General features: G+C 39.8%; 1 protein-coding gene across 2 annotated transcripts in view; it reads right to left on the bottom strand.

The window, feature by feature from the left end:
* Window positions 1–2187: 2187 nt before the first annotated feature.
* AMD1 (adenosylmethionine decarboxylase 1) overlaps window positions 2188–25650 on the bottom strand; it is a 24257-nt gene continuing 794 nt past the window's right edge. The window contains exons 2-10 of one of the 2 annotated variants that reach the window (XM_019537915.1): window positions 19617–19753; window positions 11244–11330; window positions 9368–9494; window positions 8746–8848; window positions 6755–6797; window positions 6505–6649; window positions 5382–5474; window positions 5138–5293; window positions 2188–4483 (exon numbers count right to left, since the gene is read on the bottom strand). In XM_019537915.1, coding sequence (XP_019393460.1) covers window positions 4343–4483; window positions 5138–5293; window positions 5382–5474; window positions 6505–6649; window positions 6755–6797; window positions 8746–8848; window positions 9368–9484 — 798 coding nt within the window. In that variant the 5' untranslated portion in view covers window positions 9485–9494; window positions 11244–11330; window positions 19617–19753 and the 3' untranslated portion in view covers window positions 2188–4342. The remainder of the gene's footprint in view (window positions 4484–5137; window positions 5294–5381; window positions 5475–6504; window positions 6650–6754; window positions 6798–8745; window positions 8849–9367; window positions 9495–11243; window positions 11331–19616; window positions 19754–25650) is intronic. The other variant, XM_019537914.1, reaches the window with a different exon arrangement.

The following is a 25650-nucleotide window of genomic DNA, read 5'->3' as shown; positions in this document are numbered from 1 at the left end:
ATGTAACCTTGAGACTCAGAGGGCACTTAATGAGCTTTAATGTGCTGACACATGTTTTAAGTGTCCTTGATATAATCTTCATTTTAATTCCTCTATAGCTATACTGTAAGAGAGTTCACTTTGGATAGCTGCAGTATTTCTAAAAAGTAGTGTTTCTAAGAAGCACAGGACTAGCTTAGTAAAGCCACAGAAGCCAGAAGTGTAGCACTGAAACAAGGATTTTAAACCATTATAATAGGAACCGGAAAATCTGTCCATGTGCTAAAACTTATCCTTCCCCGCTGTCTCCTTAAGCTTGCTAGGTTAAAACTCTTAGTATTTTATAAATACATTTATTTAGAAGTATCCAATTCTTCCTATTTTTACCTATTCCTGAAAGCAAGGGATGATATGTAGTCTAATGCCCTGTTAATCTGAGTCAAATAATTTCACCAACTCACTCCTGTTTTCAGGCCAGAGCCTCTTTTAAAAGTTGTGCCAGACAGACAGCTGGGTCTTGAAGATACCAAGGACTGTAGGATCCTTTAGTTAAGCTTGGGAGTGCTTTCCAGTAGTCCATCCACTTCAAACTAGTTTGAAGTTGTTCTGCTTGAGAGGCAGCTAACTCTTTAGTGTCAAATCAGGCAGAAGGCAGAGCAGGGTGGCACCTTAAAGACTAAACTTGTTCAGAAAGGCATAAGCTTTTGTAAGCTACAGTTGCTAACTAATGAAGGCTACTGGCTACAAAAACTTACGCCTTTCTGAAGGAGTTAAACCAAAATACAATCCTGTCCCACCTCATAGTTTAGTCTGAATCCCATACACCAGACCAGTCTCAGTAACTGGTGGGGACAGAGTTATTGTATGATTTAAAAAACTGCTTTCCCCACCCTTAGAAGCAACTACTTCATAATAGTTCATCTTACTTGTAAACGGAAAAAACCATGCCCAAAGCATGCACTTCTTAGCTGACAAGGTCCATTACAAGTGTGCATGGACAAAAGACTAATATGGCCCTGTAAGGGAATATGTATCAAGTAATTTCTTTGTCTAGAGTGTGCTGCTTTAACTTAAAGCTTAACTAGTTCTGGTTAGTCAGCCCCTTTATTTCTATGAAATGAAACAGAATGAGTCATCTGTAAGTATTTTGTACCTGTGGACATCCTCACTTCTAAGTTTACTATTGCAAGTGTGACAAAGCTCTTGGACACTATAGACAGCTAAACCTGGTGACTGTTACCAAATTCTAAGTAGCAGTATGTGTGGATCTAGTCCTAAAAATGTTATAGCAGTTTTACTCAACCTCAGTTATTTTCCATTCCCCCCACCCTTTGTGTTATAGGCATAACACACACGAGAACCAACAAGTTGTGCCAAGTCAGTGCTACAGTAAGAATGCCAGACTTCAGGCAACCAATCAATTTCAGGATTCCATGACAAAAATGCAGTTTCATTAAATCATGGAACTCAAGTCCCCAAACAAGTAGGTTTTTAATTTAGTTCTGCCAATGTAATGTTGAAACAGGATCAACCAAATCCTCAAAGTAAGTTTATCAGCTTGTGTCATCATAATTGACATTTCATTTTGGAGAGCCTAGTGAATGCTATAATGCATGATTATTTTAAATAGGTAATGCCTGCAGAAAGGTATTTATTTCCAGAAGTTGTGTTAGAATGCATAAGCCATAAAACAGGGCTGTAGCTGTAAAACAGGTGGTATGCATACCAGACCAGCCTCTGGCTTCTTTACCTTTCATTCCATTCAGGAAGAGCACACACCAACTGTTGAAGCTTCCTTAGCCTGACAAAGGGTTTTTGAACCCAAAAGCTTGCTTAATAGTTATTTTCCAGTTATTTAAGTTAGTCTAATAAGAGATATCAGATTCACGCAAAGAACCTTGTCTGCCTAAGCCATAAAAAACATACCTATAGACATATGGACTGGAGGAAAAGAATATAGGAGAGATTGTAATGGGATAAGTATTTATTTAGAATGAATGGGTTTAACCTACTTCAGAGCAGGTTAACAATCTCATTTGTTTTGTGCTTTCACATGCCAACTCACTTTAGACTACCTTATGCTAAACAGACTTTATCTTACGCTGAATAGACTTTATCCTTTCTAAAAGGCAAAGCAAGTTTAAAAACATGGGATGATTTCAAGCTGAAGTAGATCAATATAAGCAGTACAAAAATGGTGCAAGATGATGTATCATCACTAGAAACAATTTATTAAGCAAACTTTTATTGAAGCATTAAGTTGTGGTACAGATATTTTTAAATGATAAAAGCCTAACACCACAGAGAGAGAAATTATAACACCTTGCTTTCCCCTCTCCTGATCACCCTATATAGTTCAATAAATTCATTCAAACAGTTTATTTTTTTCTAGCCAAGGCTTTGTTTTTAGAAAGTTTGTGTATTTTTTTCCAACTTCTCAGAAAAATGGGATTTTCTGTTTACTTGCATTATAGGACCTCAAGCCAACAAATTGTCAAGATCAGTTGGGACACCGTTCAACAAAAAACAATGAAAAAAAGTTGGTCCTCAGTAAGGCACCAGCAATCATTAGGTGCCATTTACAGTATAACTGATAGTATTGGTAGAGATCTTTAATCACCAATATGCTTAAAATATAAAATCAAAACTGTGTTCCAACCACCTGATTTCCCACCAAGTGGATTTTAGTATAGAAACACTAAAGAAAAAAAGGGAAAAAGTGCTTCATTTTTAAATACAGAAGGAACAAAATAAACTCCACCATTGCATCAATCCAGAGTCAAAACAATATTTCAAGGACAGAGGAAAGTGTCAAATTTGTAGTCCACTTGCTGGTCTTGCAGCTGCAAAAATCCCACAGTATCTGCAAATACAGCTGCAAGTTTGCCAACTGTTTAAAGCCTACATTTTAGTCAATACCTATTAAGTGACTTCTAGAATTATTTATTTTCTCTGAATAGCATTCTACCTCACTGTCCGCAGGTGTCCCAGACAGCTCCTGTTCTATGCAGTAATTTACTTAATGCCCTCAAGTCATAGTAAAAGAAATTACCTCATTAATTAGGAGGAACAGATGAAGTCACAACACCATCAATACAGCATAAGTCACATGCACAACAATGTTACAGGACTTTCAGTCACGAGAGGCATTGATTTTGCTTGGAACAAAGTGAAGGGACATTTGGACCAGTTTAGAAGCATTCTTTACAGTTAGAAACGACAATTGATGTAGTAATTGTTAATAAACCCAAACTGAGCAACATACCCAGCCTGGTAAATTCCACTATCTTTTTCCTAGGTTCTACCTATGGGTAGATTTAAGAGCATCAGCTTCATAGGAAATCAACCTTAAAGATGGCTTAAAGTTGACAATTGCAGAACTGAGAATAAGCAGTAAGTCATGACTGAACTGGTACTTTGTACAAAACTGTTACAACTCTACCAAAGCACCTGTATTCTAACTTGGACCTCTTTGGGAGTATAGATTGCCGTATGTAGAAGTGTGGTGGTCTGGAAACACAGACAAGTGTCAACTTTGGCATATTAAAAAAGGGACAAAAGGAGGTTGTCAAATCATGACCTGAATTAAAATGTCAACTCAGGCTTCTAGAAATGAACAGCTAGTGCATTAATCCAGTATTGCTGTATATTGTCCATTAGTCATTCTGAACAAAATCCCATGAGTTTGAGGACTAAAAGTGTAAGCAATTTTATGCCTCAAAAGAAAATCCCCCACCACCTGTAGTAGTCTGTGTTCTGTCTTTCTTAACTGTATCAGGTGAAGGAACTTTGCTTCAAACACTGAAGTGTGAACTAGAAGTCAGCTCCATTAGAGAGCATACTGATTAAAAAATAAATAAATAATAATAAAAAAAAATTAAAAATCAAGAAGTGTGGCCTAGAAACTGGTATTAGAGCATAGATGAAGAGTACCCGGTGGCAAATTAACAAAGAACTGTCCCAGTGAGTAGGCTGAGGCCAAAGTCTAATGAGGACGAAAGCCTTGTCTGTGGGGAATTTTTGGTGATACCTGGAGGAAAACTGTATTGTGTATAATCCTATTTGAATCATTTTTCCAAGTGTTGTAATGTCTCATATAGTAAGATTTCTCTACATGCACTTCAATTTCACAGCAAGAGTGGCATAGAATACCTAAACACAGAAGAGAGCATTCATGCAAGTTATCTAATTTCTTGATATAATAATGCATACAATTCAAAATGATTATACTATGATTACATCTAGGGCTTTCCGCAACTACAAGATGGTGGGAATGGAAAGCATGGCCCCCTGAATCGTTATCTAGAAAGCAGCCACCACCTTCTATACGGGATCTCTTTTTGCGTTTTTTCTTCATTCTTAATCAACTATGCTGTTGCTGCCGATTTTTGGCAAAACTTGTAAAAACAAAATTATAATCACTGAACTGAGCAATCTGGCGGTCAAGAATTTTAAACCCTTCAATCTTCTGGGCAGAAGACGACACAGTACGACATTTAGAGCTCTAGAAAAACAAACAAAAAAAATGTTAAGATTCATTACCCTCTACAAGGGTAAGCAAGAGCTAGCTCCTACTGTGTAGTTTTTGATAAGTTCTTGAGCTGTGCCTATTACAGCACAGAACCAGGCACTTGCTTTTTAGAGTCAAATTTTGTCTACACATGAACACAATTTAATTCCGCTGCATATTTTTTTTTAAAACTTATAATGCTCCTACAGCAGTTAACTCAGAGAACTAGTATAGCTGCTGAATGTAGACGCATTGTTGTTATGGCCAACTGTTCCACAAGTGTTTGCTTGGGCATTTATGGTGCCCATTTTAGAAGGTGACAAGAAAATATTAAGGCTCGACTATTTGTCCCCTCAGAATTTTCTGAAAAAGCTGAAGCCCATGCCCTGTTCTGATGCTTGGGTTTACTGAGCTTTAAGTTTAGTACTTGTCAAGCTTTAATGCCAAATACTGTGAATATTTCTTCACATTTGCTTTAGTAAAGTTCATATTTCATCAATTTGAAAAAAACTAGAAAACATTGCACAAGTGCAAAAACAAATGCCAAAACAATGACACTTACTCAACTTCTGCACCTTAAGTTCCCTTATTTTGTGTGTTCTTGTTACTGGGAGGGGGAAAGAGAGGGACACAAAAAAATACTTGTACCTGATTAACAAAGAGGGTGGTCACAAATTTCCCCGGCTTGAAAACATCCACAACTTTTCTAATTAGATCATCATAGGATGTCTGACTTATGTTGGTTTCGAAACTAACGTAAGAAAACTCTGGTTCTGGAGTGATGTGAATAGTCCAATAAGTTCCCTGGAGAACGGTTTAATTGCAATTCGTTACTATACATTTAATTTCAAATTCAAACAGTCAACAAGTGAAAGCAAAAAGTAATGCTTACATCTGATTTCATCCCATTCATTGAATACCCACAAGGATTGAACATTGTAGCATCAATGACAGAACCTGGTATCAGGTCACGAATTCCACTCATCTGAAAAGAGATTTGTTACAATCACTCACTTAAGCTCCTGAAATTCTAGTATAGCTCTAAAAGAAATAGCTTGGTTTTCTAAATTAGCACTAAGAAGATATTTGCAGAATTCTTCCTTACACAGATAAGGAATCAAGTATGCTATAGTATAGGACTTGTATGCAGCCCAACCCATACCTAGACAAACTGTCTAACACACCAAGCCAATTAGTCTAACCACCTTTCCTCAAGCCATTAAATCATCCTCACATTAATGCTAGGGACAAATATAAAGTTCTGTGAGCAGCAGCTGAATAAGTTTAAAGACTAAGGGATGCAATTACTTTTATTTATGGCTGGGGCAGAGGAAAATATCGTTTGTTGAACCAATACCTGAAAACAAGAACTACTTGGCTAGATTCTAGACTCTAAACATTTTTCCATTTGTGCTCCATGAACAGGGCTGCTACATAAAGTCCCTAGCTTCCCAAGACAAAGCCTGCACCAGTCATATGCTTAAAATGAATTACAGTAAATTGGAATTGATGTTAGAAGGTGAGGGGAGGAGGGGAAATCCATCAAAACACATTACATCAAGTCAACCTCTTCTTTGAGCTACTATTTTTGGAAGACTATTATGGGCCAGTTTATGCCCAAATGTTATTGTTAACATGGGAGAATTTCCTCCCCACCCACACACTCATTTTCTTCAAAACGACTCCATAGTGTTAAGGGAGATGTTTTAAAATTTGAATTTTGATTGACTGCCACAAAAAAGCTGATTTTTGTTTCTCCCTTTTGAAAACAAAGTGCTAAAATTTGCTCCCTCTAGAAGCTTTAATACTATAACTGGATCGCCACAGGAGATTCTACGCATACGGGGTGTTCTCCCCTACAAAAAAGGAGCTGTCATCTCCAAAGTAAACCCATTTTGGCTCAGAAGCCCTTGGAAACTATTCAGACAATTTTACATCTTGTGGTATAAGAGAAGTGAAACTACAGATCCCCAGCTTCCTCTCATATCATATTTAAAAATTCCAAGCAGACATACACGAGTGACATCATTTGCAGTAACACCATCTTTCATGTAGAACTGGTCCATAACTACTGGATCAAGCTCACTCATCAGAATTTCCAGTGTCTGATCTGGCTGATTGATTACCCGATTCTCTGGGAAGTCCAGAGTATACAAGTACCTGTTTAAAAAAGACAAATCGCATTCCTGTAATATGTACTAGCAGCACCTTTTCAAATTGAACTTTCTTTCACAAAGATAGATCTCAAAGTCATAAAACACCTACCAGCAATCAGAATTCATACGCCCCATGCAATAAGCTGCTCCATCTATTTGGGGACGGGAAAAAAAAAAAGTCACCAGTTAATGCAACCCAGTGGATCCCTTTCTAGGCAAGGCGACTAAACTAAACTGTGTTCTTAACAAGGTCAATGTAGCAAAAGTAATAAATGGGTCACTAGCTGGTCTGTTCTCTACTTGTTAGGTACTGTCCTTACCTTTTCAAGCTTAGAAATATGCTCAAAAGCCTGGCTTTACAGAGCTGTTTTTGCTTTTGAATTGAGATTAATATGAGTGAGAAGTATAGCAGAGACAATCCTTTCCCAAAAGGTGGGTCTAAATACTCATAAGGGTAATGGAAGTTAGGGTTGTGACCCATTCGAATACTTACAGCTGTCAGTCACCTGAGCATGATAAAAGACTTAAATAGCAATGGCTCATGTAAAGAGGCCTACCAAGGACCCTGACTGAGTGTGCATCTGGTTAATATGGATAAAATGTGATTTTTCTGCCATACTGGGTTTCCATCCAATAGGAAACATCAAGTTACTTTAAAAGTACTTTGAATTTTGTATTTTTACCTTGAATTTATAATGATGGCAGCACAGGGCTGCAAGCAAGGGGCACAACTCTATGCCACCAACCCCGTTGCTGCCAGGCATGCAGGGGGCCCTTGCTATGGTGGCATAGGCTTGCAGCAGCAACACTGAACTTCCTTGTCCAGCACTGGTGCTCTGGGTCCTGCCCACTAGGCTACAGAGGCCCCAAGAGGAGGATAGGGAGCCCAGGCCAGCACCCAGCCAGATCTGGGGGACACCTGACCCCCTCTGGAAGTGCGCTGCATCCCACTCCCCACCTGGGCCCTGCAGCCACATATTCCAGCCCCAGGCCCCAAACATTGCCTGGGCAGCTTCCACTCACCCCAACTTACCTGCAGAAGCTGCTCTCCAGGCTGCCATGAGCATCTGTACACGCACATGGTGTCCCCTGCCTGAACGCCCTCCTCCCACTCCCCCAGCCCCTTGCAGGCTGAAACTCTGCCAGCCTCCAAGGGAAAAAAAACAAAAGCCCAACCATTTGTCAGGCTTTTCTCCTTTGAAGAAATCCGGGTTTTACCACACTTTCCCATTCAGCACAGAAAACCCAAATCCCTGCTAATGATAGTATTCTACTACTTTAAATTTCTGAAATCCATAACCCAAGTTTCTGAACATGACCTGGATTCTCATGTCTAGTAATGAATGCTGTTGGTTCTGCTTTCCAGACAAGTTCTGAAGTTTCACCTTAAAACAGCAGAATATTCCAGGTTTCTAATTTTCTCATTTGACCTGCAGCAGCTTGCCAGTGATCATATGGAAAAAAAAAAAGGGGGGGGGAGCTCAAATTTCAGATCCCAAGCAGATTTGTGATGCTAGCAGTTACCAATAGGTCTCTTCTGACTAAGTGCATTTAATGTTAAGTTCCCCTACACAGCAAGAGACTTAAGAACCACCAGGTTTAGCCTCTTCAGGACTGTTCTCCTTGAAACTATTAAAAGGAAATGTTACTGTGACCATGGAAGTACTTGGTGAACTTCCCCGCTAGATATCAAGTGGTCAGATGTATAAAACAGACTCCACCTTTTAAAATATTCTAGTTTTAATTTAAAGGAACTTCTTGACTTCCTCTTTTTTTTTAAAAAAGGGGCTTCCTAGCCAGCAATAGGCACGATAAGGTCTCAGTCCTGAAACTAAATCCTATTAGGAATTTTAAATTTTGCAACATGTAACCTCTCCCCCATGGACACTGGTCAAGCAGTTAGAAGGAACAGTCTTTAGCAGAGGCAGTCGACATTGGATGAGCCTGCGCTGGCTGCAAAATCCTGCAGTGCAGTTCTCGACAGCTCTTGCAGCAATTTAGCATGTAGGGTACCATGACTGCCACATACATTAGCATCATGTTATTAAGGACAACCACTAGACATTAATTATATGTGAAAAGAAAATGACAATAGCTCACTTGGGAAAATTTCATTAAGGAACTCTACTTCTTCCTGGAAATTCCTATGTGGGTACTCCTGGTGGGAAGGCTTCATAAAATTCTTACGTGAATAAAAGAAGCTCTGAAAAAAGGCAAAAAGCAAAACAAAACAAAAAAAATGTAAAGACATACAGCATATTGTATTCTTAGGTATCCTAGATATAGGTTTCAAGTTTAAACTTGCATATGGCTCTCCGCTCACTATCATTAAGAAAAAAAAACCACAAAGCGACACTTTAAGTCTTGTATATCCAGGCAGAAGTGAATATTCACACATTAGTACCTTAGTATCTTATTCATCTAGGACTTGTACACTGCAACCCATCACTTTACAACAACTAGTACTTATTCCCTATCCACACTGAGGGAATCCTGGTTTCAAACAGACCTATGCATTAGTTGAAAGAAAAGACTGACTTAATAACATTTAAAAAAGTAGAAAGCTGTATCTATAAAATGCAAGTACTTGTAGGATATGAAACTATGATACAAGTTTGTAAGAAAGATGTTATAGAAGAGGAGTTGCATTAAATAAACTATAGAAGAATGCATGCTAAATGGGAGTTAAAGGAGTTATGGTAGTATATTTTTCACATCTTACCTGAATGGAGTCAAACCCACTGTGCTTTCTGGCAAGCTCCAAAAGGGGAACCAGTGCTTGCAGTAAGAGGGTGGTACCACATGTCTTCAAAATGAAACGTCTCTTGGAGACAAACATGCTACTCTCACTGAGGGGGGGGAAACAAATTTAGATAAAAAAAGTTTAATTCACTGTGCAACCTAGAGACACTTATCACATTAACACAGTGTATTTTCTACATATGAAAAAGGATGCAGAGACAAATTATGAGCTATTGCTAGACTGCAACTCTGAGCCAATGGTATTAAGACTAACCAATAAAGATACTAATTTTTGTAAATATTTTAGTAATATGCCTTGTGCCAAACAGATTTTACCCAAGACTTTCAAATGTTCAGGTGTCCAACTAGATATTCTGCATCACCCCTACCTCTATTTTCAGATGATGGATACTTAATGCTATGAGCAAATGTGACCTTAAACAGATTACTTCAAGGTGTCAGATTAGGCAAAGTCAGAGTCACCTTCGAAAAAAAATCTTTACTTCAGATTTCAATAATGCACCGCAAATAACTAGGCAAGAATCTTTAGCCCAGCATGAGATTATTTCTAAATTAAAGAATTATTATACCGTTTCTGAATAAAGCAGCAGCTGAACAAGCTTAGGTCTAACATTTACTGCCCTCACAGAGGTGGACTTCAAAACAAATGAAAGAGACAAACATTCATGTAGGAGTCAGCATGAGCAGTTCTACAAAGACAGACTTTTATTTAACAAACAAATTCCAATTAGTAAATACAGTCTATAGAAAACTTAAGCCCAGCATTCTTCCAAGATGGATATTTACTGGTAAAAACCAGAGACTAAACTGAGTAATCTGATGTGATGCACATTTTCACAGCATTGTTTCAGATGAGATTAGTTTGACCACTGTATCCAATATATAGAGTGACTAAACAAAACACTAAGGCATCTTCTTTCCTCAGTCTTCACTATGGTAACAAATTAAATCACTTTTAAAGATAGCAAGACAAACACCACAAACTTCTCTTCCTATTAGGAAAGCATGAGGTACAGCAAAGTATTTTAGCAGGTATGCTACAGGGTAAACACCTCCTTGAATACCCTCTTCCTTGCCCAGTCTGCTTCTTTCTACTCCCTGCCTTGTCTACTACATGCTATATACACAGACCATCTGAACCATGTGTGGACTGCCTGCTGCAGGTTGGCCACACCCAAGCTACAACACCACTTTTGTTATCAAAACATCTTTCCTAAAATGAGACTTAGACCAGTGAGCTTTATAAAACATTAGGAAGTGAAGAAATGAAGGTCTGCTGGAAAACAAATCATACTTTTTTAATGAAAAATGAACTAAAGCTAGTTCATATTTTAAAATGGTTGAGCCAGATTTGTACCATTCCACACAGACAACCTTTGAAATTAAAAATGTAGCCATTCTTCCTGCAACTGCTATTCTGAAATGCATCTCGCTACTGAACATAGTCCAAGTACATTTTTCCAAGAGCTCTTAATTTGGGACTCCTACTGATCTACTAGATCAGTAGATGGGATGGAGGCAAGAGATTTCAGACATTAGGGCTGGAAGGGACCTCACAAGATCTGGTCCAGCCCCCTGTCCAAAGATGGAGACCAGCATTAAGCTAGTTCTTTAGTCCTTTGAGATGTTGAAAAGGAAGTAACAGTACAGATATTGAAAAAAAAACAAACACCCACACAAATCATTCTGACTTTGTTTGCATACATCAGTCATTAACAAACCCTGCAAGATGCAGTCATCCAGTAAAACTGGAAGGAAACTAGAACTTTCTTAGAAGAGATACCATTATGTATGCTTCTGGAAAAACAAAGCATCTCCTGGAAATACGAGCTTACCTGAGTACATAAGCTTCCTGCTTGTCAGTTTTTGTCACACTTATGATCAAACAATGCACATTCTCCAAAAGTTTGTCCCACTCAAACCTGTAAAAGAAAAAAAAAAAGTCAGTAAGTTAAATACACAATATTGAGAGGATGTTTTGCCAAAGACTTTTTTCATTCCATATATTAAGATAGAAGAATGCCATTTGAAATAAAACACTAAGTATTTAGAGTGGCAAAGCCAAAATAAGTCTCACAATCAGAATTTTAAACTATATTGTTAAATAATGGTTTCCTGCCCCACTCAAGATTAGCAGAACTGGTTATACATAGCTGTTTATACCTTTTTCTCAAGTTGCCTTGAGCTTAATTGAAATTGTTTTTTTTAAAGTTATAGCCAACTATTCTCTTTTTCAGGCAGTACATGTTTCCACACTATCCGATTAACTTAGTTCCGTAAGACCAAGTTGAGACTTTTTCCATGAACCAATTTACTCTGTATTTACATTTTAATAATGCTTGTAGATGAAGAATGCAAAGTATTAATTTACTTGTAGACAGTAAGACGGTACTAATCCTTTCAGTCAACTGCACTGAGAAACAGAATACGAACAAGTTAGCTCTTTCTTTGGCACTATGGACCCCCAACACCCATATCTGTTATATAATCAGAACAAAACCAAATGAGCAAATCAGCAACTAGTTGGTAAAGCCTGGCTCATGTTCTGCAGATAGAAAAATCTGAATTCAAGCCATTAGACATTTTAGTTACAGTGCACCTAACCCACTATTCTCCATGTAAGTTGCAAAAATCACAGGTTATTAATAAGCACTGTCTTGAATAGAAATCGCCTGGATCATGTGGTTAAATAAAGTAGCCTTGTGACTTTGGGCATAATTGTTGATTTCTGTCCCGTTATAAAATGGGAATACTTCCTCCCTCTGTCTTGACAGGTATTTTGGAGCATCCTAGACTATTTCTAGACAGTGTTAAGCACAGAGACCAGAGCTCTATTACATTAACAGAAATGAACATCTAATTCCACTGATGAGTCACAAGTGGAATAGAAGGGAGTCATAAGCTGTCATTTTACATGCCAATGTGATAAAATATTATCCACTTAATACAAGAAATAATTTGCTTTTGTGAGCCAAAGCAGATTTTTCTTTTAGCTTGTCACAGTATATATAGAGTTTGAGATTTGTCTTGTGCTACTCTAAGCAGCAGCTTTTTGACAAATAGTAACTGAACCGCTTTGTTTGCCTTCAAGGTTAAACAATGTGTAGTCCTACTAGTATAAGTGCTACCCCATAATCATTGAAGTTCAGCTATTTAGATGGCCTGTCCCACCCAAACAAGCAAGAGTGGACAAAGTTTGTCAAGATCAAAAATATTTAAGGCATGGCATGTCCGACAAATATTCTGGAGAATAGGGAGTATTTTCACATGTTCTCAAAAGACTGGTACAACCTCCTTGTCTGTGTAAAGAGTGCTATTGATTACAGCCTCTCAAAACTTCTCCTAAATTCATTTAATGCAACTGACAAATGTTTTCAGTGTCACTTACGTTACACTTTTTACATTTACTGCACATTCCATGACAAGTTACAGTAGATAAACTATGCATTTTTAATATATGAACTTATTCAGAAGTGCTCCCCCTCGCAATCTTGAACTGCTGCAGTCAATAAAGCTAATTTCTTAAGGAATGACAGGTATACCACAAGCTAGTTACTTTAAAATTAAGCCTAATACTAGAAGAATTTTTAAAGTAACCCATACTACAGTTGATTATTTCCAATTGTTCATAAAATGAGCAACAAAAGCCAAACTGTGCCAGAAGGGTAGATATTATTTGACATAAAATTAAGTTTTAGCCTCTCAGCTGGATACATTTAAAAAGTCAGTAACAGTCCCTTCCACTATGAGAAGGTTAGCTGCACTCATTCCTCCTCCACCTGCATCACCTCAGGGTCAGGCACTTGCCTTTACCCACCCCAGAACAAAGTTCTGTAGTTCTCCCACTCAAAGCAGGGCATCAGATTTTTGTATACTATCCTTTAATCATCTACTAAAAAATTTAGTACCTGTGGATTTCTCACCATCAGTTAGTTAAATACATCAGGGGGAAGACAGACAGATCCAGAAGTAGACAGGCAGTAAAAGACAAAAAGTACTTGGAAAAACCCAGATGTTGTATACACATCTAGGCTTTCCATCTTCTAGTGCTAGAGTAACAGATTTCTGTAGGCCATTGGTAGGATGTCTGAATCTTTCTCCATGAAAAACAGTCCTTTCAAACCTACTAAACTAGTTTCTGTGGGGTACAGAACTTTCTGCCCTGGAATATCTTCACACCTACTTTTCAAACTCCTATTAGACTAGACCAGTATATTCATACAGTAATCAACCAGGTCAACATACAGTATTTGTAAGTCAGCAATTTCAAGTCCATGCGTATTAGGGCTATAAAAGTTATTTAAAGATTTGATTGAGATTAAAAAAAAAAAACAAAAGAAACCCACAATGAATCGCAATTTTAATCACACAGCTGAACTCAAAATTATGTGGGTATTTTGTATGGTTGGAGGGTGGGAGTTTGGAGCTTAGGGGGTGTCCCTGCATACCCTGGCAGGATGCGGGGAACTGTGGCTTGGGAGCCAGGGGCAGTGGCAAGGTACAGGAATATTGCTGCAACCCCCACATCATATTAGCCTCCCCCCGCCACAGGTGTTCTCTTCTGAAACAGGAAATATGTTAACCCTGCAGGAATGCAGTTCCATGGCATACAGAGCAGCACCCAGCAGGTAAGTCTACAGAGGGAAGGGGCTGGGGAGAGGAGAGACAGAAAAAAAAAAAGTGAGGCCCCCCCCCCCCCACACACATACACACAGTCAGAGGGAGTGGGGTAGGGCAAATGGAGCCCCAGGGCCAGGGCAAATCATGGGATGGAGCTGCAGGAGGCTCATCCAGAGGTGTTGAGGGGTGCGACTCCCTGCTGCTGTGCACACCCCTGGGGAAGGCATAGGTGGGCTGCCGCTCTGCTGCCTTTGTCCTGGGAGCTGCACGCTGGCTGCACCGCATCACATCACACATGGCCCCTGCTTGCCTGTGTATTTTTCAAATTCTTTAGGCTCATGTTTTGTCTTGTAAATTTTTAATTTAGGTTATTTGAATTTTTAGTTTAATGAATACAGAATACAGGCATTATACAGGGCAGGGAGTGAATATAGTCCCCATCTTAATATTAGGATAGGAATCAAAATGCTCATGTTTAAAATCACAGCTCTGTGATAGCACTGGAAACTAAAGCCTCTAGGCTCTAGGACAATGGTTCTCAACTTTAGTTTTATGAGACTTTGAGTGCCACTGTGCAATTACAACCAGCATGGGTGTTACCACCAACCAGGTGAACCTGTCTCAGGCAACTTCTGCAGAGCCAAATCAGAAAGCAGCTGCAGAAGAAAAAAAAAAAAAAGAGAGTGTTCTTTTTGTTCAAATTATGTTTATTTGATAAGCCTAACACAGGCAGGAGCACTCTCTTGCTGCAGCACTTCCCAATCTAGCCCCGCTCCACCCAACTCCTCCTTGGAGGGGTGACTTTAGTTTAAAAAGGTGGAAAACCACTAAAACAAGCCTGAAGTTTCCCTAGTGCAAAGGCATAGACAGCTGTTACATTTGCACCAAACACACCAAGGGGACATAGGTGCACAGCTTCTGTAGTGCTACAAGTGTTCCTGGATGAAGTGAATTTCTGTCATGCTAGGTTCTGTAGCACTACATGTAACGTCATTGCACAGCATATCAGCCCCCTCAGCATCCAGCACTGCTCTATCACACCCCCACCCCCTCCAAAGAGAAAAAGAGAAGAAAGTAAGAGGGTGGGCAGTTAGAATACAGCCCCGGGAAAGTACAACCTGTCCATTCCTCCAGGGAACAGGTTTTAATCCACTTGTGGCCCCATCCACAAAGCTGCAGCCTAGACGTGACAAGGGTGGGAGTAAATATAGTCCCCATCTCAAAGCCCCAGGCCTGAGCCAACTCTTAGCTGCTCACTTATGGCCCTATCATAGCTGGGCTGTAACTGCGGGTCAGCATAAGACCCAAGCTGTGAACGAGTCTGACCATCTAAGTAAGCCTGAATATTACAGCATATTCTTTCACAGAAAAAGAAAACGTGAGCATGTTTTCAAAACAAAAACACAGAAAAAGACTACTATAAAACAGTCCAACTTTGATGGCCTTAAAAAAAGTTAGCTTGGGTAATAACTATGAATAAGCATTAGCTATCCCCCCCTCAACTATTGGTGAATACTTTGTTCTTGATCCAAGTTCAATGCACGACATTATATTTTCTGCAATTTTCTTAATGTGTAAGTAAAGACAATAGAGAGTTTAAAGGTTAAAACCAAGATTCCTGCAGAGAAAACCTGCCATCCAATCCAGACAAGGGAGGGGAGCATACAACCATTCACTCTCATGAGAAGGGGCATGTTTCACTAGGAGAAATTCAATACTTAAAGTAAGAAGCAGGATTGTATTATAAAACAACTCTATGACAGCACAGGGAAACAGAATTACCAGCAAAAATCTGGGAGGAAAGTCACTGATGTTGAATTTGATTTCAGCACAATCTATTTAACCAATTTACAGCTCAAGAATGAAAGCACTGTCAAAATTTATAGTCAACTAGAAATAAAAATATTTAATGTTTTGTAAAATGTGGATTCAGGGGTATATTGAAGGGAATGAAAATGCAAGAGCAAGTTAACTGCAATCTGGTGAACTGAACCATTTATTCATTTTGCCAATTAAAGAATGATTTGCCTTGACACCAGAGTGGGATGTTAATAGGCAAGTCTGATTAATTATTTTTCTACTAATCTAATCACTAGCCATCAGTGCCTACATTGAGATAAATGGTTCTTGCTGACATTCTACACACTATTTCCTGGTTGGCCAAGTGAAGCAATACACTGATGCCAATTTGAGAGAGAGAAAGAGGGGCAGAAGTCAGAATGGAGTGGAAGCCAGTAAAGGCCTGATTTCCACTATTTATTTCCACTCATTTATTTAGCACAGAGATAATGCAGTAGCCCTAGGTTTCAGCATCACTTTCCACCAAAGGCACCCCACAGGCTTGATTCTGAAGGAAGACAGCAGTGCTTCTCAGCATGGCCAGAAGCAAAGAGAAGGGAGTGCTGACCACTGTCCTGGCTCTACTCATGCGTAATTTGCCTCAAATTGTTGAATTAATAGGACAAGAACTGTGTTGCACTTTCTAAAGCACCTGGGAAAAAAATTGAATTCTAGTCTCTGCCTAGGTTTCCTAGGCATTACAAATAACATATCTGTGCCGCTAAACACTCTAAAATTCTAGTTTGCCCTATCTTTTATTTTATAAACTTGCAACTAATTTGCAACTATTGCTGAACAGCAGGCCAATAATGGATGCAAGGACAGAAAAGCACACATTCTGGATATGGACAGGTGTTTATCTGCAGCAGGACAATCACAGAAGAAGGGTCGGAAGGGACCTTGTAGATCTTCAAGTCCAACCCCCCGCCTGGGCAGGAGAAAAGACTGGGCTCAAATGAGTCCAGCCAGGTAGTCATCAAGTCTCTTCTTAAAGATCCCCAGGGTAGGAGCCAGCACCACTTCCCTAGGAAGCTGGTTCCAGCTCCTAGCCACCCTAACTTTGAAGTAGTTCTTGCAGGTGTCTAATCTAAACCTACTCTAATAATTTGCGTCCATTATTCCTTGTCAGGAAGTGTGACAAGGGAAACATATGACCATTCTAGCCCCACAGAAGGAAAACTACAAAGCCACAAAGGAGAGCTCTCTAGCCATGGGTGATAGTAGCCTGCTTCTGGGCTCAGCCTGTCTTTTCCACTGCTGGGAGCAGGGAACATGCCATCAACAGCAGCTGAAAAGGCACCAACCAAGGACAGCCCTGCATCCATAGTGGTAGCAAGAGTGAGAACTGCTCTCCTCACACCTGACAGTTCCAGTAGTCACTGCCAGAGCCCCCGCAGTGTCAGTAAGTTCCTCAACCCCAGAGGACTAGGGTGAAGGAATGGCTCCCTGACAACCTGCCATACAGCAGGTGAGTGAGCGAGAAAAAGACAACTATGGGATATTTGGACAGGGGAGGGAAAAAGGAGGAGTCTTTGGGACTCTCTCATTCTGGTATGTAAGAACTGAACAGGGATTACACATGGTGCTAGGAAACAACAAAACTAATGTTTAAAACCAGTTTGTGACAGAATTGCTAGCTACCCCCCCTCTCATAAAAAGAGCCCCACAACGCTGCTTGAATACCTGTATATTCACATTTTGTGCTAGGGAAAAACAGGAGTTCAATACATACTGTGATGACAAAGGTGGTAAAAACCAAAAACCCCCCCCCCAAACCTTAATCTTCACTTATTTCTAGCCTCTAGGCAGTTCAGACATTTATTCAAGAACATATTACTGCATAATGCTACAGCTTTGATAAGTGTGATCTTTCCTCATTTGTCCCAGTCAATACAGTTTTGTAGTGGGTGGTTTACCGTCTAAAGCAATAATACAACTGCAACTAATTAAGAAAATCAACCGAGAGACTGACTGCATTTTTCAAGTGTTAAGATTAATGACATCTGCTACTGACAGCCAAATCATTGTATTTCTCCAAGAATGCAGCAAGTTGCTGAATACATGCCAGAAAGATGTTTGGGAAATGCTATATAAAAAGCTAAAAAGGTGGCCAGTACTAAAATACACTATGATCCTCTACATTACTATCTAACTTTAGCATTTGTCAAGCATGAACTGGAAGATTCCACTATGTAAAGGCTTTCTGTTTTATAGTCACTAACAGTGAATGTCAAATGAAAGGGGAGAAGGGATTCCCCCCCTCCCCCCACCAACAGCCAACTCACTTATGTCAGTGCATGATAGTCTTGCATTTGCAATGAGTGCCTAACACGGTAGCCTTGAAACTTGAACCGTCTGAGGCTGAGCCTTTTGGGTACGTTCAATTCATTATAAAGTTTCAGCAGCAAAGTTCAGGGAATTGAAAAAAGGTAAAGTTTACAAGTTTTACAGTCTTATTAAAAAGGTATTACTATTATTTGAGAAGAAATAGTTCATCAACAGTGGCAATCCACCCTACCTCCAGCCAAGCATTCAATTTTGTGTTTGAGCTAAGTAGGTGAGGATTTTCCTTGCCAAATGAATGGAGCTATGCCCTTGAGAATCACGATCAGCAAAATCTTGATTTGTTCTACACTTGCCTGCAGTACAGGATACCACTTAATGTATAAACAAGGTTTCATGTGGTTGCAGTCCACCCTTTTCTATATCAGTAATGGGAAGGACTCCCAACTACGGGGGAAAAAAAAAGGACATTGAAAAACCCTTAGAACTATTAAACTGAGGACTTTTCTGCACAAAAGATCGTGCCTTACAACAATAAAAATTTGCAGTAATACAGCTTAAACTCAAGTTTAAGATGAGTTGTACTGGTATAGGTCATTTTACACTGCTGCAAAAAGTTTCTAGTGTGGGGAAAAAAATAAATCTATAAAACCTTTTGAAAAGGCAACAAATTATTTATGTGGCTCCATGTTCAGTACAATTTGACTATCAGATCAAGCAACATTTTTACCCATCCAAGGTACTGGAGTAAAATCTATTTCAAGCTATTTCATCAAATACCAGAAGACTGTCATACAAGTATAAAACTACTTCTTACCACATGGTATTTGGAGGAAAAAGTGTCCCTTCCCTCTTCAAAACAGCCTTATCTCCAGAACCACATTGTTACAGGCCAATATATTTCAACTTCTTCAGTAGTTGTTTATGCATGGTTCAAGGAATTAGTTCATATAACCATAACAGTAGTCGACCAATATGTAGGCCTTGTATTTCCTTGCCTATCAGCTAAATATGCTCAATTATAATTAAGAAACAAGGTGAGCTACTATTCATTTCAAAAGCTGTAAAGTGTTCAGTTAAAGTCTATAATAAACACCAACTGCTTAATTGATGGGAGAATGTTTTTTTTAACTAAAGATCATTCACTGGCTTTGAGGGGGATATTTAAAACACTTTCATAAATAAATAAATACATACATATATACGCACTCACTTACCATCAGCTTGAAACTACTACTTCTGTCCAAATCTTTTCCTACTGTAGTTAGGAGTAATGCGTAAAGAAAAAATTCTAGTTTACTTTCAGCTGGCTCCTTAAATTTGTGAAAGTATTTTACAGAGAAACAGGAAAGAGGCTAAACTCAAAAAAGTTGACTGGAGGCTTAAAAGCTATAGCATGAAAAGCCACTCTATTTTAACCTAACTAGATTGAGTTGCATGCCTTTGTATAAAATTGTATACTTTACCCAATGTTTGAAATTCAACTTGTAAGTATGTTCTTCTGAAGACCAAGTCTTCTCGTTTGATACACCATCACAGTAGTGTGAAGTTGAAACCGAATTTCCAATTCCCTTTGGTATTCAGACATTTGTTTGACTAACTTCTGAAAACAGAATGATTTAATAGTAAGAATCCAGATATTATTCAGACTGAGTTTTTAGACTAGATAGTTTCTTTAAGAACCGGTTTCAAAGAAACAAGGCATTTTGCTTTAAAGCACAATCTGAATAAGTGCTATTCCAAAACCATGCTGTGTTCACGGTTACTTCTACAGTAAATATTACAGACCAATCATTCAATCGACTACAAAAGCATTAACTGAACTGTACTTACTAGATTCTGCCTGTTGATACGAGTAAAAATTCTTACCAAATAAAACCTAAGTAACAAGCTTCTGATGGACCCTGTGGTTGTCCCATTTCTTATGACCTGGTATAATGTATTACGACATTTAAGAGCTTAACTGTTTTACATACTATTTATCACTTAACTTAAAATTACTTCAATAATGAGATGCTCATCAGTCATTTGCTTGATGTTTCAATGGAAACTTTATATTTTAAAATTGTGATAAAGAATAAGAGCTCAAATTTAGTCTAGCTGCAGTGTTCAAGAGTACTCTTGATAGCCAAAAATCCAGAGATTCAGAGCTTCTGAAAAAGATGTCCACCCAAAAGACAAAATGTTAAATAGTAGGATAGTTACTGTAAGAGATTTATAATCAATGTGCAATGCAGCAAGTACAAATGATATTTTAAAGTAGCATAAAAACAGTCAATGCTAGAACTACATTATTCTATGTAAAAACCAAGTAGAGGAAATAAATTAAGGAATTACTGAAGTCACTGTCACTAGTTGCACAGTACTAGATTTCATGTACTGAATTGCTCTCAAACACTGGGAAGCATACCTACATAAGCAGGTATTGCAATAGCCACAGGGATGTAATATGGGTTTTGACAGGAGAAGTCAGTCCATAATTCACTAACGATGGTCCTCAATGACATTTCCATCTACACAGATTGCTAACTGTATAGGGACAAAGGCCAGAATAAGCTTCCTAAGCCTTCCCCATGACAAACTTTAAAATCTTTACAAAGTAGTGCTTAAATGCCTGCGCTTAATACAGATTAGCATTTTCCAAGCAAATAGCCCTAATGAACAGGCAAAAAGTTCTGTATCTTTGATCTTCTCTCACTTGAATTTCCTAAAACTCTCTCCACTGATGTTCCCATTTCTTAGGAGGATCTGAAGACTACTATACTGAAGGCCCTTGGTTTTACTTCTACCTATTGCTGTTTTTCAGTAAAGATACAAGCCATTTGATTGGTTTTGCACTTCATGTCCATCATACCACAAGCAGCCTAGTTACTGGTTATTTCATCTAAACATATTATGAAGAATATTTTTACTTGTTCGCTTTCAGTTAGAAACTAGAATCTGATTCCAATTGTATGCAACTAAAATTGGCCCATTAAGTGGCATTTTGGGCCACTCAAAGAACTTCAATATTTTACTAACTTGGATCTCAAACGTATTTTAACAAACACTGCAGCAGGAGGACACAATGACAGACCTCATCCTGCTGCTTTACCTGTGGCAGGTTACAACAGTGGTTTTCAACTTGTGGTCTGCAGACCCCAGGGGTCACCAGACTATTTCTTAGTCTGAAAAAAAATGATTATAAAAATCCACACTTACAATTCAAAGGGATCTGCATAGCCATTCATTTTTTTTTTCTTTTTAGGGGGTCCACAAGTGAAACAAAGTTGAAAACCATGGGATTAAAACACCAAAAGTGCTTTAAAGCAGAGCTGTCCAACTTACAGAGCTGGGGGCCAAATAGCATGTAGATACCCCTACTGCACTGTGTGCCCTCATAGAATCAATGAGTAGGAAAGGGACCTAGACAGTTCATCTAGTCTGACCCCCTGCCATGGGTGGCAAGGAGCACTGGGGGTGACATGGTCTGGACCTCACCCTGAGCTCCCCACTAGCCCTACTTTGGTATGATTCTATATCCCCCCCTGCCCTGTAAACCTCCAAAATACTAGCTGCAAATATGTAAATTCCTACCATTTAATGCCTTTTAGCCCAAGAGATTACTAGTTAGGGTTGCTTGTCCATGGAGTGGGAGACCCAGGGAACAGTTTTCCTTCTTTATCAAGAAGGGGTTTGGACCTACATCTTCCACTCAGTCAAGGACTCTAGCCAGCAAGCTAAAGGCTTACACTTTAAAAACACCCCCGCACCCTTCTGTTGAAGCCTGCCCACTAAGCAGCCAAGTAAAGCCCGCAGACATCTACAAGATGTTCACTGTGAGGAATGATGTGAATATGAAGCATGGTCAGCACTCTTGAGCTCCAATATCCTATAGCACAATCAGCCAGGATGGACTCTCCAGATATTTTAGCTGTTACACTATACTAAACTTCTGAACATGTTAGGGGTGCACTGATAAGGAGTTTTTGGGTCAATACAAATGGTGGATTATGGACCAGCCATATCAGCCAATCCCAAATGGATTGCTGATATGCAGCCCCATAACTTGGAAAGCAGCATCAAGCTAGTAAGTCTGTTGGGAGGGAAGGGGGGGAGCAAACTGAGGGTCCCCACAGTGAGGGAGTGGGGTTGGGCAGGGGCTGCCCAGCCAGGGCAGGACAGGGTACAGGACAGAGCCTGGGTGGTTCATTGGGGATAGGGGTGAGGCAGGGAAAGCAGGGGTTAAAGGACAGCTCCTGCTGCTGCACGCACCCCGGGGAGGAAGCATGTGTCCTTGGATCTATGCATGGGGTGAAGGTGAGCTGCCCGCTCTAGGCCAGGGGCTGCAATGGGCTCTTCCCAGCAGGACTGGGCCAGGGCTGTATTTGGGGCAGACAGGGGTCTATGGGTTGGGCTATAGCCACCCCAAAATTCACTGTAGGTCCCCTTGTAGCTCCCCCTGGCAACACTACTGCCACCTGCCCCAACCCCACCCACCCTGAGTGCAGCCCCTGCCAGAAGAGCCCAATGCAGACCTTGGCACTGAGCATGCAGCCCACCCTTGCCCCATAGATCTGGGGGGGGTGGCGGGAGGCATGTGCCCCCCCCCTTCAATGGGCAGCACTTGCCCCAGCCCCACTCCCTCCCTCACTATGGGGACCTCAATCCATGCCCCCATGCCCCTTTCCACCCCCTCCTTCAGACTTAGATACTACTCTCTAAGCTGCTGGGCTGCACGCATGCTGCAGTTGCACATGTGCACATGGCATTTATCAGTGACATTATCGGCCACATCAGCCCAAAAAAGGCTGACTGCCAATAATGTCAATTTCCCTCTTACCAGTGCCAATAACGATATGGACAGATGCATCAGTGAACCTTACTGTACAGGTATGAGGCAGCCTTTCTTCCCCGCCCTCCCCCCCCCCTTTTTTTTTTTTAAGATAGCAAATGGTAAACCGGCAACCCCAAAGTACCTATTACACATCACAGGGGCAGGAGAGATTTGGAAAGAAAAGATCACTTTTCAAAATATATTCTGCTTAGTCTTAGCCATGGAATAACTTCAGTTAATGACATTCCAAAATGAACCACATTGACAAAGACGTGGAAATTTCAGCTTAAATGGATTAAGACTAAAGATCATGGTTTCAGCTGCTTATAATGTAAGAGATCAGGCAGCTACAGAAGATAGGGGTTTGCAGCAGCATTTATTACCTACACCAGGAAGTATTTAGAAATGAAGACTTGATTTGGGAACTATTCTTTGTGAGGTCTGGGATATGTGAACATTTGATGAAGTGATCTGCAGTAGTTAAGTGTTCATGATATAGCATGTCTTGATATCTGGAGTTAATACAAAACTGAGATGGAATTCGTTATTTCGCAACTCTAGTTAAAGTTATATCTGCAGCCTTAGGAAGGAAATACTACCTCAGTTAATGTTTCACAATAATGTGGTATATTGACTTAAAAAAACCCAAAAGCTTAAAGCTTAGATCTTAGAACAGTTATGCACTCATGGATCTACTACACAGTACCAAAATATACATGGCCCAAACAAGTGGCACCTCTGATGCTATTTAAACAAAGCTAGTATCTATACATGCACTGTTGTGATGCTTCATATGTCAGCAATCCTTAGTTTATGAAAGTAAATTTAGATTGCTTTAGTTTAACATCCAAGTTGTTCTTTCAATATAAAAAACACATTCTTAATTACTTCAAATTGTATTTTTACAATACTTTAGTCTGACTCCAAAACCAAGAGGCTAAAGTAAAAATAAAGAAAACCTGGTGCCAAGCTATTCCTCAGAGAAACTGTCAACACCCAAACCAAAGACCAACTTTGTTTAGACTTGGAAACAAACTTGTGAACATGTAGTACCTAGAAGTATTTCTAGGATATAGTGAAAGTTATTTTCCAGTACTAGTTATGAAGGGAAAAATGTACAATACAATTTAACTGCAATATAAGCCTTGATTGTTACGTGTGCACTTGGTCCCATACAAGTTATTTATAAGCAACTTCAATTACCACTGAAATTTTTTTTAAACAGGTATTTGGAAACACTGAACTCCTACAGAGTACATCACAGGAATTTTCAACTGTGCATGTTAGCTTGGTCTACTAGTGTTGACCAGGAAGACCCAGTGTATCTCAGTACAAAAGCAAGAGGAACTTCAATTTCCAACTACCCCCACTAAATTTTAGTACCAAAGTTTAGTTTGAATTTTAAAATCCTGCACAACCTTACCTTTCAGAACTAAATTATGTACTCCGATTGCACACAGACACAAAGTAAAAATAAACTATTTGAAACTTCCTTTATTAAATGAAGCTAGTTTCAGAATCTTTTAAACATTCACTGTGACTTCACTAGCAAACAGATTCAGCTTTCAGAAATGCTGAATTACATACAACTGAGAGTCCATGAGTCATTAGGCACATCTGAAAACTGCACTTGGTTCCAAGTCACTAAAAGAGAATGGTGTATGGACTTTTCTACCATACAGAAGGCAAAGAGCTGCCTTGACAGACTGTTGCTCACTTGATGCATTTGTCACACCACAAAGGATGTCTACCAAGTTTGAAAGATGTCACTCAAACACACCATGAAGGTTAAGGTAAAGACTGCAAAATCCTACTGGTAATTTGGACACCTTTAGCAGCTTAGTTTCCTCACTCCATATTTTTGGAAGACTTCATAGCCAGTGAACTAAGGACCTCTAAGAGGTTAGTTTTCTAGATCAGAAGCTCCCACCTCCACTCCTGAGCCAGCCCCAATGCATTAATCCGATTCTCCTGGGGAGTATCTGCACTTTTCCCCACCATACCACCCACTGAACATAGCCTTTTCTGAGCTGATACAAGTCTCAAGTCACTTCCCTGCTGCTAGTCAAGTTCTTTAAGACCCCCCCCCCCCATCACTTGGGCCACAAAAATATTTGCAAAAAAGCAATGAACTTCAACTAGAAGGAAACAGGATAGTACAAGTAACATGCACCTCCTCTTCCCAACCACCCTAGCTTCTAACTCTTTGTAGCATTTACCACCTAAAAAGGAAAGAGACAAGGCTTCTTCACATTGCTGAGGATACTCTGCACCATTACAGACATTTACAGCACTGGTATATTCAGAGATGATCAAACAGCATCTCCTCCTTCAAGTCTCTACTTGTCTGCCTTTCAAGGTAAAGTAGTAACCAGAATGGGGCAAGCTTTCTTACATGTTACTCCACAAAATCCCCAGACCTGCAGTTTCCCACACCCTCCCAGCTCCCCCACAACTCCATGAAGCCTTTGGGCAGAGGCTCCCCTCCCACCAGATGCTGCCACCCTATGACAAGCTGGAGGAAAACCAGCAGCAGCAGTAGCCCCCCCACGCGGTTGGCGGAGGGCAAGCCGTGCCCCAGCAAGTCGCTGCTCACACTGCACCGAGGGAGGGAACAGTCACCCCCTAGCTAAGCTAGCAGGCTGGAGCACGAGTTCGGGAGGCTCCAGCGGGCCCTGCAAACC

The sequence above is a fragment of the Crocodylus porosus genome, unplaced genomic scaffold (genome assembly GCF_001723895.1).
Source record: "Crocodylus porosus isolate Cpor-Errol unplaced genomic scaffold, CroPor_comp1, whole genome shotgun sequence".
NCBI classification, from domain to species: Eukaryota; Metazoa; Chordata; order Crocodylia; family Crocodylidae; genus Crocodylus; species Crocodylus porosus.
This window is presented reverse-complemented; position numbering and strand designations above follow the sequence as displayed.